At 35.5% G+C, this 15,273-nt stretch overlaps 1 protein-coding gene across 1 annotated transcript in view; it reads left to right on the forward strand.

Moving 5' to 3' along the window:
- Positions 1 to 555: 555 nt before the first annotated feature.
- The window catches only part of LOC136027984 (WD repeat-containing protein 43-like), a 22,941-nt gene continuing 8,223 nt past the window's right edge, over positions 556 to 15,273 (forward strand). The window contains exons 1-3 of the mRNA XM_065705488.1: positions 556 to 658; positions 12,062 to 12,226; positions 15,039 to 15,190. Coding sequence (XP_065561560.1) covers positions 12,062 to 12,226; positions 15,039 to 15,190 — 317 coding nt within the window. The 5' untranslated portion in view covers positions 556 to 658. The remainder of the gene's footprint in view (positions 659 to 12,061; positions 12,227 to 15,038; positions 15,191 to 15,273) is intronic.

Consider the following 15,273-nt stretch of genomic DNA (forward strand, 5'->3'; position numbering starts at 1 on the left):
ACTCTTAAAAAGGGAACGACCACTTTCAATTTCTAATCATTTGAGTCTCCTCTGCGGTTTCAATGACCACCTTTTCCGTAAAAACTTTATAAGCCCCCCGGGCATAAGCTACAACCCTTCCTACAGGTTTCAGGGAGGGGGTGGTGTGGACCCTGAAGTTTTGTCATCTGATCGTTAGAATATCTAAAAAAAAATATATATCTCAAAATATTGATCGTATGCATCTGGGGAAATAGGGTTGAGGAGGGGGGCTAATGACTGCCGTCTTATCAGTCTTAGTTTCAAAATATTTTTTTCCTGTATTGTTTGTAACAGCAAAAGCTTCTAAATAACACGGCACTACACAACAAAAGCGTCTAAATAAAAAGGTATATTTACTAATGCACTCTTAAAAATTCGAACACTCTCTGCCTCGACGACCTCCAAAGGCAAACCATTCCATGGTCCGGCAACTCTACTAACGAAAGATAAGAAATCTGCCTGTAGCAAAAGTCAAGGGATGTTTTTTTCTTCTTTTGCAGACTAATGTCTGACACATTTAACTCGTTATTTGTATTTTTATTTGGCATCGCTGTTTATAGTTACTTTAAAAGAAAAGAGTAAAAGCGTGAATTGCTGGTGTTATGACTAAATTTACTCATTGACACTACGTTTTCAGGTAATAATAAAGATCTGTGTAGGATTACTAACCAAGCCTTAATCTATCTTGTTTTGATACTATTTAGGCTAGTTTATGTCCTCTTCTGAAGTCAGTGCTGATATTGGGAAACTCATTGGATTCGGAAGACTAGCCCAGGCTCCTACCAATAACAACTCTGTAGCATCAAGTTGCCTGAGGCCAACACAGTTACGCACGCTTCTCCTCTGTCCTAGCCTTGGCTTTTCAATTCCTTGCTCTCTACACCCTCCCAGGAAGTTCCCATTTCCCATTTGGTGTATTTTGCATCTTGAACCTAATAAACAGTTTCAGCTCCAAAAATTAGACAGGTATAATAGACTATCATCAGGTCCTTTCACCTCTTTGACTCCTTTATCAGAAAAAATAGCCACCATGGAAAAATTCTAGTTGAGTGACTTCTTGCTATATCAGAAAGGGTTTAGGCTAGGAAAATGAAACTTTCATGGATGGGTCTACAGGCTAAAGTAGGCCTATATCCTGGGAAGGAATTTTAAAGTACCCACCTCCACTCTTCTTCCCTCTAGAGAGCCCTGAAATTTGTCTATGCCTATTGCCTATTTCTACACATACGAAATTAGGTAAAATTAGAGCAAGCAGTATTATTGGCTTTTGAATATAGTAAATATTCCACTTGATGCCTTTTTTAATGCTCTTTTCAAATATAATAATTGCTTCTACCAGAAATTCAGATTTAAGCATTTTTTGGCCTCTTAAAAATGACCTAAATATGGGTTCATTGCAAATCTGTAATAGTTTAGAAACAAATTTGGGCTATATATTTTTGCATATGGGGGGGGGATAGGGGTAAAGTGTAGCATATATTAAATATGTAAACTAACCATTATTGCTGTATTTAATATAGTTTAATTTATAGCAAACAGTATAACTGGCATTCATAATAGCTGGCTTTCATATTTTTGACCAAAAATGCATGCCTTTATTTAAAATTTGATGTCAAGGATGAAGAAAACATCATAACATTAGAAAAATCAATTTATCCAAATTAATATTAGAAGATCAGTGCTTGTGGATTATATAACATTAGAAAATAGATTTATAATTAAACAGTAAGTTTGAGATCAATGTTATAAGGTATTTAAGGTTTAAGACCAATTTTCTTACCCTTTTTTTATACCCCATATTTAGGTCATTTTTAAGAGGTCAAAAAGTGCTTAAATCTGAATTTCTGGTAGAAGCAATTATTATATTTGTAAAGAGCCTAAAAAAGGCATTGAGTAGTATATTTACTTTATATGAAAGTCAATAATGCTGTTTGCTCTAATTTTACCCAAAATTACCCATTGAAATTCTAACAAGATAATATTTTACCCTTAATTTTCAGTTACCAGTTGCTTTTTCTCTGCCTTTAGTTCTGAAAATGCAACTCCTGTTATTTGAGTAGAATTCTGAGCCATAGCAATGTTTTTTCTTTTTTCAAAACTTAGGAAATGTATTTGCATATCTTTAAAACCTTATTTAGGACTGAGCAAAGTTTTGAAGCTGAAAACAATTTTGTTGTACTTCATTCAAGCAGAAGATATATTTTTCAAGGTTTTAATTTTATAACACACATATTTTTGCAGGTCATCAAATGTCAGGGCCCTCTAGAGGGAGAAGGAGTAGAGGTAGATATTTCAAAATACCTTCCCAGGACATACTTTACCCTCCCTGAAAGTTTCATTTTCCTAACCTAACCCATTTGTGAGATAGCAAGAAGGCAATAAACTAGCCTAGAATTTTACCACCATAAGTAAAATTCTAGTTTAGTGAAGTCTATCAACTAGAATTTTACCACCACTAGAAGTACTATTCTCCTCCAGTCAGCAAACAATGAGTGTACATTATTATATACATTAATACATTATTATTGATTGTGGGAGGTGCAGGTACCTGAGCTGCCTGTCCCCTGCCTGTCTGTGATAATCAATGGCCACCTACTCAATTTTAAATCCAATCACTAATATCTAGTGAGTAGAGAAGAAGAATGGGACCTTGGTGTGATCATTAATAAAAAGGTTGAGATTCCACAGCCATGTCCAGCATGTTGTCTCCCAAGCAAATTCCATCTTTGGTCTATTAAAAAGGACCACCAGTGGGTGAGGGGTAATAATATTCATAAAGCTCTTTAGGGCTTCTGTTAGACCCCATCTTAATTTTGGCATGTGCCTGGCTGGTCCTTCTTACCAGCAAAAGTAAAACAGTTCAAAAGGTATCATCCCTATTTTGAACTGTTTTACTTTCATCATCAAAAGGCAGTGTGGTCTTCAAAGTTATCTTACCAGCAAGATATTAGATTCATTGAAAAATGCTCAGAGGCAAACAACAAAGCACATGAAAAGCCTAAAATCAGCTTCATATGAGGACCATCTCAAGCAGCTCTTGCTACCTATCCTTGTCTACAGATGTATGCATAGTGATATGATGCTGACTTATAAACTCTAAAAGGAAAACTCCACCATCTTCAAGGGCAGCCACAATACCAACCAGCATCTCACAAGAGAACACTCTCACAAGAAGCAACCAAAATTATGCTTCAGGTCAAGAATCCATCAAATGTATTTTTAAGAAGAGTAACAAACCACTGGAATGAATTGAAGGACTCTATTGTCAGCACTCCTTCCATTCAGTCTTTCAAACACCAACCTGACAAGGAGTAGGAGAAGAAGCAGTAGAAGATCAACTGGGAGTCATCAACTCAAGAGCACTACAGGTCCAGAGGACCTTAAAGCTCTCAAATGGCTTAATGTGATATTATAAAGTAAGAATTGCTTCATTATGATTCACCTAACTTCACATCTTGGGTGGGGTGGCTGTAATACATAAGCACTGAAATAACTATAAAATTGAATCTACATATCTTTTGGTGCTTAATTTTTGTTTAATTCATCAAAATGTTTCAGTTGATGCAATCTTGTCTTAATTGATAGATAATGATAATAAAAATCCTTAATTTTTTAGGATTAATATGAATGATGCAAACATTATTAATAATGGTTAATTAGAACACCATTCTGTATTTCTTATTTAGCTTAAATATGAAGCAATTTGCATATACAGGTTTGATTTTTTCTACTTATCTTGTAAGTAAAGAACAGACAATAAGGAGAAAATAAGAAAAAAATAAGGAACAGAGAGGCAATTTAAATGACACATAAAATAAATTGAGGCAGTATTTTTCCCCTTAATTTGTGTCAGATCTGGAGTAAGGTTTTTTCTCAGGGAGGGGGGGGGGCAGATGTAGACTTTGCTGACCCCTGCCCCACCATCAATACTTTAAATATTGCAATTTTTGATAAAAATATTACAACTTAAGCTTGTTTTGCCACCCCCCAGGAATGCTACCCAGGACACTTGCCTCTTTTAGTCCCCTTAGATCCCACCCTAATTTGTGTATAAGCTTCTTAAGACATCTTAGGATTCTTGTTGCACAATTACCTTGGAATGCCTATTGGAAAAAATATGAAAGAAACTGTGAATTTATCCCTTGAACTTTTGAAGAAAAAACTGAGAATTGCTTATGCTTCAATTGCATCTAATATTAAACATATTGATAAATTAAATCTTGCGAAAATTTATAATAGCCTAGTTGTACCTCATCTCCTTTCTCTTTGTCCGGTTTGGCAGTTTTTTAGTGAACCTCAGAAACTATCTGTTCGTAGAGTATATTTTTGTTACGCTAAATTCCTTCTCAGTTACCATCCTTGGACTAGAAATAGTTACTTAGTGAACAAATTCCGCCTAGTTTCTCCTACATCTATTATTGATAAAAGCCTTCATGATTTTCGTTCTTCTATGTCGATAGTGTCTCACCCATGGTCAGCATTACTTATTTAATTGTTTGATTGTGTTGATTTGTATTTATTTGTACCTTTTTTTTTTCTCTTATTACTCCATCTTAAGGGCGTTCCGCCCTCTTTTTGTAGATGGGTTATAAATAAATTGAATTGAATTGAATTTGTGGTAAGGCTCAAGCTGAATGTTAAATCTTGTATTGAAATTAAAATTATAAGTTTAAGGTAAACTGATGAATTGGTAAAACTGGTAACTAAACTATCTTGCTGGTAGATATTTAAGCCTGTGGTTAAACCCCTGGGGGTTTCCATGCATTTTAAATTTTCTTAAACATTAGAGATGAAAAACAAATAAAAATATATCAGATTTGCTGAAAGAAGAGAGCTTTCACTAAAATTGAAACTTTCATACCCAAATTGGTGCTGTTTGGGATCTAAAATTGGTGCAGTAGGTTTCTAATTGCATGACCCAAAGGCTTCTAGATTTAGGATAGCAGCTTCATAGCTCTGACGCCTATGGATTTTGGTCCTAACAATTTCTAAATTTGGCTCCAAGTAGCAGGACTAATTCATGAGAATACAAGAGAGGGGGTAGCCACAGTTCTTTTTGATTTTTTTAATGAAGACACCAAGAAAGATTTTTCTTTTTTTGTTAAATGAAGACAAAAAAGAATTGTATTTTCCAAAAATAGAGAGCATTTTTGAGCCCCCTCTATATTGGTGTTACTATCCTGAGGGAAGGGGCCCCTAGGTAGTATTTTTCCAGAGATCATTCTCAGCTAGAGCAACCACAGATATTTTTTTAGAAAACATAAATGTTTTCTTGTTCTAACCTTACAATTTTGTGTCTTGGGGGGAGATTACTTAAGCAAATATCTATTCCCTACTTTCTTTCATCTACATTTTGACTAATGTTTTCTCAGCAGAACAGTTTTTACTGATCCTTTGCAACAGTTTTAGGCTGCCCCTTTGGTACCCATCCTGTGTACTATTATGTTATCCACATTACTTTATCAGTTTCCCTGAGTACCCAAATTAACATGCTTTCTAAGATTGTTTTTCTTGAGTCTTAATCTTAACATGCTTTTACTCTTAACCATGCTTACTAAAGATTAAGATTGTTGCACCAAAATTTTAGATATGTTCAATTTTCATGGGTACTGGAATTACCAAGGTATTGTCCTGACTTTAGACCTATTAAGACCTAACCCAGGTACCAAAGTACAACTTTAGTTTTACCATAAGAAAAGTCATACTTCAAAACAAAAAATTACAGTATTTAAAATAGTTTTTTGTATCCTTATTTATTCCTGAAAAGAATATAGAATTTGTAAAAAGGAAAAGTAAATGCATTTCTGATATTTCTGATTATATGGTTGTGTTTTATATTATTTTTGTAATGTGTCAATAAGTATTTCCTAAATATTACTATTCATATTCTATTAACCTAATGTACTACCATCTGACTAGACTTGGGTCTTGGCTGTATTTTAGATAGTAAATTTTCTTTTTCAAAAAATAATATTATGCATCTTTCAAAAGTAGAGGAAACAAGGTGTAAGTGTATAAAACCAACACTTTTAACAAATAGCATGTACATAATAAATAAATACCATTTTTGGTATTTGTTTGATGTGCCCAATGCCCAATATTCTTCTAATATATTTCTCTGACATTCACTCCTAATGAAACATTCCAAAGTAAGATAAAAGTTAAATACTTTAGAAACAAATTTGGGCTATATATTTGCATGTTGGCTGGGGGTTGTGGGGTGAAGTATTGCAGGTTTGCATTCCTAATGTGTTAGGTATAATTATTCTGCAAATTATGTAGTAAGAATTGCCTTCTAACTTCACAGTGTCCAAATACTTTACACACACACACACACACACCCTAGTGTTCAAATAGCATAAATTTTATACTTTCTATCTATTCTGTCATTTCCGTTTGTCTTTTCTTATGCTAAGCTGAAAAAAAAATGAAAAAAACGGTTCTATAATGCATCAGTTAATGAACAACTTGAGCAGTACTGGGTATGTGATACAAGTACCCAATTTTTTCCAATTCATTAAATTGGAAAATTTTCACACCAAATGGAAATTGTAATACTTATGAGTACATTGCTGACAGTTCAGCAGGGGGCAGCTAAATATACATCCCTTAAATTACCTTAAATCACAGCTTGGACTGATATATGGATTTTCTGTCCTTCTGATACTCCAGTGATGAAAAAAAAATTCATTTGGTGTAGATTGTGGTTGATCTAGACTCTTGTGGGGGACTCTGTAGCTTCCCAATTGTAAAGGAACTCCTGGCAGAGCCATTCCCTATCAAGGTAGGACTTGAATGAGTTGGTGGAATTTGCAGAAACTGTTTTCTCAGACAGTTGATTCCACATATTCATGACTCTTTGGCTGAAGAAATGACTTCTATGTCTACTTGTGGAATGCTGCTTGGGGAGCTTCATTGAATGTCCTTTAGTACCAGAATGCAAGGGCTGTGCAAAGAGACCAGGAAGGATATTTTTAGAAAGGATTTTTTTGGTTAAAATCATATCACCCCTTTTCCTTTGGTATGTCCATGCTGGCAGCTTCAAACAACATAGTCTTTCTTTGTATGGAAATTTATTCATGCTGCTAATCATCTTAGTGGCACAACACTGGACACCCCCAAGCAACTTTTTATCTTAACAATAACCCTGAGATCTCTTTCATCAGAAACAGCAGAAAGGAAGTTGTCTTGAAGGAAATACTTATGATGCTTGTTGTGTTTGCCAAAATGGATGACATGGCATTTGTCAACATTAAAAGTAAGGAGACACATGTTAGCCCATCTTCCTAGACTGTCAAGATCTGTTTGAATTGATTGCTGGTCAGAGGGAGTTGCCGCTTTTCCAACTAGTTTTGAGTCATCAGCATAAAGGGTAATAAGATTTGAAAGAAGGGTGGGTAGATTGTTGACATAGAAATTGAAAAGTGTTGGTCCAAGAATAGTGCCTTGGGGCACGCCACTTAATACAGTTGTGGGAGAAGAGAAATGAGGAGTTCCTTGTTAATCAAAAACTCTGACACTCGGTGATCTTTCAAAGAGGAAGCCCATAATCCACTGTACAACACCTTCATTGACACGTGCAGCCTTCAGTTTGATTATAAGGAATTCATGATAAACCTTTTCAAGTACTTTGGACAGATCAAGAAGAATCATTTCAACAGGAAGACCCTTATCAAGCAGTGTAGTCACTAATTCTTATGTTTGAATGAGGTTAGTGTCCACAGATCTACCAGATCTGAATCCATTTTGTGATGTGGAGAGGATGTTATTGACCTCAAGATGTTCAATTAGAGCTTTGTTAACAAATCTCTCAAGTACCTTAACAACTGCAGAAGTGATGCTTATAGGACAGTAGTTTTCTGCAGAGTCTCTTTGTCCCTTTTTATGGATTAGGGTTACATAAGATGTTTTCCAATCATGTGGTAGTTCCCCATTTGGAAGAGATAACTGGAGCAGCATGTACAGGGGATAACTGAGAGCTTTTCAACACTCCTTAAGAAGACGTGAATGAACACCATCTGGTCCCTTTGACTTATTTACATCAAGCTTCCCAAGGCTATTGAAAACCATTACTTCCCTTACTGACAGATCAGGCATGGGAAAAAGCAGTGGAGGATTTGGTGAGGAGGTACCTGAGTTTTGGGTAAAGGCAGAAGCAAATTGAGCATTTAGAAGGTCAGCCTTATCTATTGGAGTTGAGTGTAGTACACCATGGTCAACAAGGTCAGGAATAGTATGAAGATTTGGGTTTTTAGCAGAGACATGTCTCCAGAAAGATTTTGGGTTTAACTTGATGTCAGAGGCTATTTTTGCCTTGTAAGCAGATTTCAGTTTTTTTACAGAATCTGTTACATGATTCTGTGCTACCTTGTAGATTGACAGGGTCTCTTGGTTCCTCATCTTCGTATAAAGTTTCCAAGCTCTAGGTTTCTGGTTAATCAGCTGCTTAACTTCTTTAGTGAGGAAGGGAAGTGTTTTAGGCTGTTTTCTAAAAATGGAGTGTTTCTTTTCAAGAGCAAGGAGGCTTTTTTTGAAATTTAACTAAGACTCATTGATGTCACTGGTGATGAGCATTGACCAGTTTGCAGATGAAAGCTCCTGCTATATTGCCTCATAGTCAGTGAAAGTCTGAGGATGACTATTTAGGGACAACACAGACAGAATAACTAGGTGGTCACTACTAGCAATTGGCGGTAAATAATCATTACAAATGAGGGAATCAGGATCATGCAATATGACAAGGTCTAATAGCAAGGGATTCTGATCAGCTCTATGGCGTGTAGTCTCATCAATAGTCTGATGAAGAAAATTATTTGATAGTCAAGATAGAAAAGGTGAGTCTCTACTATTAGATGAAGAATATCCAGTTCCTTCAACCCACTCAATTGTAGGAAAATTAAAATCTCCAATGATTATTAACTCAGATGAGCTAGGAAGGGATATTGAAGATATCATTTCAACAATAATAGCTTTGAGGGCCAATTCACTATCTTCAAGGGAAGCAGCACTTGGACTTCAATAGATGCACCCAAGACGCAATTTTTTATTAGCAATGGAGATATCAAGCCATACACTTTCAATTAAAGATATATCAAGCAAAGAAGGATTTACAACACTAGCTTGGATACTGTCTCTTACATAAACACCAACTCCTCTTTGACAATGTGGGTGCGCCAAGTTGCTAAATAGTTGATATCCCGAGATCTGTAGGGATGTTTCAGTAACCGCATATAGACTATGTTTTGGTAACAGTTCAACAAAACCCGCAACATCTGCTGCTTCTTCCTCAGGAAGCACTCCAAATTCAAGAAGCTTATTGTCAGACAGTCAACAGTGCTTGAAAGAACACAGAAAGTATTTCCAGAAAGGAGTTTCCGAGTCAGGAAATTTGGCTGTTGAGACTCAGAGATAACTTCAGATATGGCACTTAAAAAACTTGAATCTGCTGATCTCTGAGATGACACAAACAAACTATTAGATTTGCATCCTAATAAAAAAACCTAGATCCATTTCTGGGGGAGAGAAAGTCTTGTGGAACAATGTCCCACCAACCCACCTCTCCCTAGTTGACAACATGGATAGTGCCCAAATATATGTGATCCTTCCTTAGATTCTTTTTATCTTTGGCACTAAGCCATTAAAGTCAAGTACACCATTTGGTATTCTTCAGGATTAAGAATTTTGAACTTTTAAATGGCTTTAAAGTATGGACATGAGTTTATATGAGGCATCCATCATCTTGTATATGAAGATGCACTTTTATTTACAAAAAAAAAATTACAAAAGACACTAGATATAGAATAGGATATGATTTATTGGCTAAAATAGCACACAAGCTAGCATAAGCATATTAGAACGATTACAATGATAAAACAAGTGATAAGGGATAAACATAATTACAAAGTTAAATCAATTATTAAAATGCAAAACAAAATAGGCAACAAAAGAGTTTTTGTACCTCACAGTCAACATTTGGGGACACAAGTCAAGTTGGGTATTTTGAGCTCTGTGAGCATTAAGCCTTGTATTAGGAGGAATTGGGGGATTTTCTTTGAAGTGGGGAAAAAGACGTCAATGATAGTCAGAACTAAGGCACTTGTGCCCAAAGTTCATGGTAAGGATATGACGTTGTGAAAACAATACCACATCCTTATAAAGTAAATAGTCATTTACTTTCAGATAAGTATTTAAATAGCTCTCTGGTCTTCCAGTGCCATGCTAGCAGTAGAGAAAAAAGAGATCCGTGCCACTCATGCAATAAACTGCTTTTCCCTTTTTTTGAGGCATAGTACTGCTGTAAGTTTTCTATTTAAGGGTTTTGGTTATGGATTTAGGGGTTTGGTTCCTTTGATTTTGATCTGACCCCATTTTTTAGGAGCTTCAAGTTGTTTGTTTATATTCTCATAAGTTTGCTTTACTAATTGAGAGATTAAGACTAATAAAGATTTCGAACTTTTTGATTGACTTGATTATAGTTAAATTATTGACTTACAAATGCTTATTCAAAGTTATTTTTTCTTTTTTGTTGCTGTTTTTGCATTTGTCATTTTTCATGTAATCATATGATTTTTTGACTCCAAAGTCTGAATTTGGCCTTTATGGGCTTGTGATACTGATTTTTTCTTAAATATCTCATCTACCATTCCTGGATTGGTTACAGGTGGTATTTTTTTCTTGTCGCTTGCCAGTTTCTTTTAAAACACGTTTTTAATTTTTAATTTCTTGTGGGTTGTGGTTTGCTCTTTACTACTGATGCAACCATGACAGGTACATAGTCAATTTGTTGACTAAAGCTCTATTAGAATCACCTCTTTGACTTTCTGTAGTCAAAGGGGACTGGCTAACCCCCTTATTTGTAGTAATTTGTGTTTGTTATGGTTTTGGCTTCAGTGTGTAATTTAATAATTGTTCATTTTGGATTTTATTCATTTACTCATAGAATTCATATTCGTTTTAAGGCTGACTTCTTTTCTGAACTGCTATCTGTGTTTTATAGTTTTAATGCTGCTCTAAAAAATCTAGTTTTGTCAACATAATTTACCATTCTCTCTTAATTGACATAGTTGTGTATATGTGTTAATGGCTGTAATCCTTCTTATTAATTTTATTCACGACTGCAACTTCTTTGGAGTTATGGCAGTAGTAATTGTAGCTGCATTTTTTGTGGTAGAAGTAGTAGTGGTTGTAGCAGTAGCGTCACAAATAGGAGCTGTTCAAGTAGAGGTAGTGGCTGTTAAAATGCCATGTGGGAAGTCGTGTTTGGTAGTAGCAGTAGTTCGTTGTCATGACAGAAGTTTTTACTGTGCTGGTTATGATGGCACTTTTCACAAAGCTGATATGGGAGTTTGATTAGATGCTTTGTCTGCCTACCTCCCTTGGATTCCACATAGAGAATTTGATTGTTGTTAACTTAAAATTATCCAAATTATTACTAATGATCATTACTGTATCATCTGGGAAAAGGATGAGACCAACTACTTAAAATATTGTTGTATGCATGTAAGTGAAGCCTGTATCCAGGATTTTTGTTGGGGAGGGAGGTACAAAAAAACATATTGAAGTTTTTATATGCAGTTTTGTTATGTTATTATGAGCTGGGCAAACATGGAGGGGTCAAACTCCCTAATTTCCCCTAGGCATGGCATGGCATTCTTTTTTGGTATGTTTTGTGGATTTTTTTTTTTTTTATCTCAAGATTGTTAGTTTTGGTGTTTTAAAGATATATATAATTTATTATGCTTTATAGTCCCTTTGTCACTTATTATTTTACTGGCTCATTTATAGTCACTTTCTTTACTGGGTATTGATTCAACTCTTAGGGACAACAATTTTTTACTGAGCCTTATTTCTCTAATGGTGTATATTGGGTATAAATTCATTCAGTTTTCCAGTGTATGTCTGTACCTCTGGACCAATCCTGGAGAATTTCCCATATTCTACTGTGTACAACAGGACAATCACTTGATGAAGTTGAAGTGGTGCCTAGTATGAAATTCCTGGTTTATATAATATAATTGCTATTGAATATGTTTATTTATAGATGGTTGAAATAAGAGTAGGAATGGAAAACAATAAGAAAGAGAAGCGAAAAACGAATGTAGTTCTTGGCCAGGTGAATGTTGAACTGGAACAAAGGACACAGAGCAAAACAAAGGAGTCAAGTGGATTCCAACAGTCTTCCAGTGTTGCAAGGCTTCTTCTTCAGGTAAATTATGCTTGTCTAAAAGAAATTAATGTAAGGTTGTATCCAAGGGAAGGGGTGACTGGGTTTGGAACTCCTCCCACCCTCGAAATTTTTGTCTGACTTTCAAAAAAGTAACAAAAATCCATAAAAAAAACTGGGTTTTGTCTTATATCAAATTAATCACATTACTTTCATTTTATATGCTCAAGCAATAATGTGCATTTAACATTTTTCATCATTTATGTGTGAGCTAATCAACAAAATTATTATTGTTGTTTCATTTTTCCTTTTTGGTCTTTGTAACAATTAATCCATCAAGAAGGGTGTCTTTTTATGGTAATATGAAATATATAAAAGTCATGAAGTATAATGTTAACCATGAAAAGCAACAAGTCTGAGAAAAAAAAGTCAAAAGATCTTAAGGAAAGACTTCATCAGATTCAGCATATCAGAGGATCCTACTGTAGAGGTTTCAAGCTTTTAACTATAAAAATTTGGATATATGCAATTTTTGCCAGAAGAAATGCAATAGACACGTTATTATTTTTTTTTCAGAGAGTGGTCCTATTGAACCAATGGTCCTTGAAGATTGGGCGAGAGTTCAAAATGAAATTAAGAGTTCTTATGCCCTTTTTAAAGTGACAAAAATATTGGAGGGCAAGTGGCCCCCTCCCCTTTTACGCCCATTTTCCCCAAAAAAACATTTGATAAAATTTCCAGATAGCCATTTCGTTTAGTATTATTGAAAGGTCCAACAACTATGCCTCTGAATGACATGACCCCCCACAGTCCTTGGGTAAAGGGATGTAAGTTAAGAAATATGCCTGTTTTTTCACATATAACATTTTCAGTTGGGAAATATACAGAAATTTTTGGGGTTGGAGATTTTCTGTGGGGAGGAATTCGAAGGGAATTTGTCAAGATTTATATATAATGTGTAATTTGTTGTTTTTTTCTTACTATCTCTAAGGTGACTGAGTTTTATGCATGGAAAGAATGTTCTGGGGAATCGTTCAGGGCAAATTTTCAGCAGGGGGAGAATCATGTGGGGGAATTTTCTACAAGGGAGTTTTCCTTGGGAGGATCTTTTCATTATAGAGGGGATTTTACTGGTAATATTTTCTGTTGGGGGAGATTTTCTAGCATGATTTGAAAAACGACCACATACTAAGTAAAACATAAATTATGTCCTGTGGTGGCGCAGTGGATTTGACCTTAGCTTGGTAATACGGGACCCAGAGATCGAATCACGCTGCAGAAATGCACTGCAGGGCCGACGCAGGGACCTTAGTAGTCAAGAAGCGTCGTTAATTCTTAAATAAAAAACATAAATTATATATCTGTTTTAATGAAAGTAAGGATAACAGATATATAATTTATGTTTTCCATAATATTATGTTCTATAGGGTGGATTGTCTGCAGGAAATTTTCAGGGGGATTTTTTTTTTAGCAAGGATAGAAGTGTCTGGGGGAGTTTTACGGCCCCCCTCCTGCACAAATCCATGCCAGATACTTTTTTTATACAGGGTGACCGATTAGTGCTATACAACATGTTCAGTCTAACATTAATATATTACGCATTCTTTCTGTGAGCTCATTGAAACTTGAACATTCGGTTCAACAGGAAATTTTTAGTTACATAATCTCAACAAGATTCAATAGAAAAGAACAAGTTTTTTTTACCGAAACTAAGGAGGTACATTGAAACCTAAAATGAATAGAAATTATTCCAGATATAAGGGAAGGAGAGAATTGTTCAAGGAGGAGGGGGGATTTCTTGGCATTGTTTGTAAACAAACAGAAAGGGCTGCCCCTCCTCAGTACTTCACTCTTTGCACTAAAGTTTGACTTTTTGTCCCAAATCTTTAATAACGGTTCCTGAAACACAAGTGTTATTTCAATGGAATGGGAAGTTTTTTAAGCACTAAAATGCTTTATCATAACGAGGGAGGAATTGAGGTGAGAGCTTCATTCCTCAATTTCATCCCCCCCCAAAAAAATTGAGTTTTAATGTTGCTCCTTATTTTCAGTTAATTTTTTTTTTCATTTTATCTGTTTAGAATTATTCATGTGCACTAGGGTGGGGAATTTGGTAGATAATCACCCTCCCCTGGGGTCAGCTTGAATACCCTTTAATCTCCAAGAAACATCAAAAATGTTTCCTGGAGTATCCGTTTCCTGTATTTTTGGGAATTTGCTGTCCCAGTTCTTTGGATAGAAATGAAACAAAAGTGGAGAAGAGAATAGAAGTGTATAGAAAGTATTAATGGTTTCAAACAGAGAGAATACATTCCTGCTTTTTTTGTTCTTACAATTGAAGCAGAATAGAAAGCTGTGGCAATTTCTTGCTTTCCAATTCTTAGTCTGTATAAAGGACATGTGACTTGTCACTTGCTACAAAAGCTAAAAGGCTTTGTAGGTGATTTTTTATTACTTGTTTTTTACTTTTATTACTTCTTTTCATTTATTACTTCTTTTCATTTATTACTTTTTTTTTATTAATTGTGTGCCGAGTCGGTTGGTGTGCTGGATTTGGGATCCTTTGTCTGAAAGGACGCGGGTTCGAATCCCAGTGTACCCAATTGTTCAGTTTGGGACGGGAGTCAGTGGCGTGACTCTGTAAGCTTAGCCAGAGTCGACCCAGCTTTAAATGGGTACCTGGAGAAATCTGGGGAAGGTAAACAGGAAGGGTGTGCGAAAGCACAGGATGGTTGGCCCCCAACCCCCCATTGCACTTCCTGGCTGAAGGGCCTAGAAACGGAGATCAGCACCACCAGTAGGGACTGTAAAGTCTAATTCTGTATCCTTTACCTTTACCTTTTTTGCACTCTAGGGAGTCCAAAGTGGAGACGAGAAAATATTGCAGCAAGTCCTTCAAAAAACGGACAAAAATGTAATTGACGACACTGTTCGAAAGCTGCCTATACAAACAATCGTGCCTCTGCTCACCCTTCTCACTCAGAATTTACATAGTCGTACATCATTGTAAGTCGAAACAACAATCTACCCTTTTTTTTTGTTTTGTTGCCTTACTCTTAAGAATCTTTCCCGCCTCTAAAATTGCTCTC

The sequence above is a fragment of the Artemia franciscana genome, chromosome 6 (genome assembly GCF_032884065.1).
Source record: "Artemia franciscana chromosome 6, ASM3288406v1, whole genome shotgun sequence".
NCBI classification, from domain to species: domain Eukaryota; kingdom Metazoa; phylum Arthropoda; class Branchiopoda; order Anostraca; family Artemiidae; genus Artemia; species Artemia franciscana.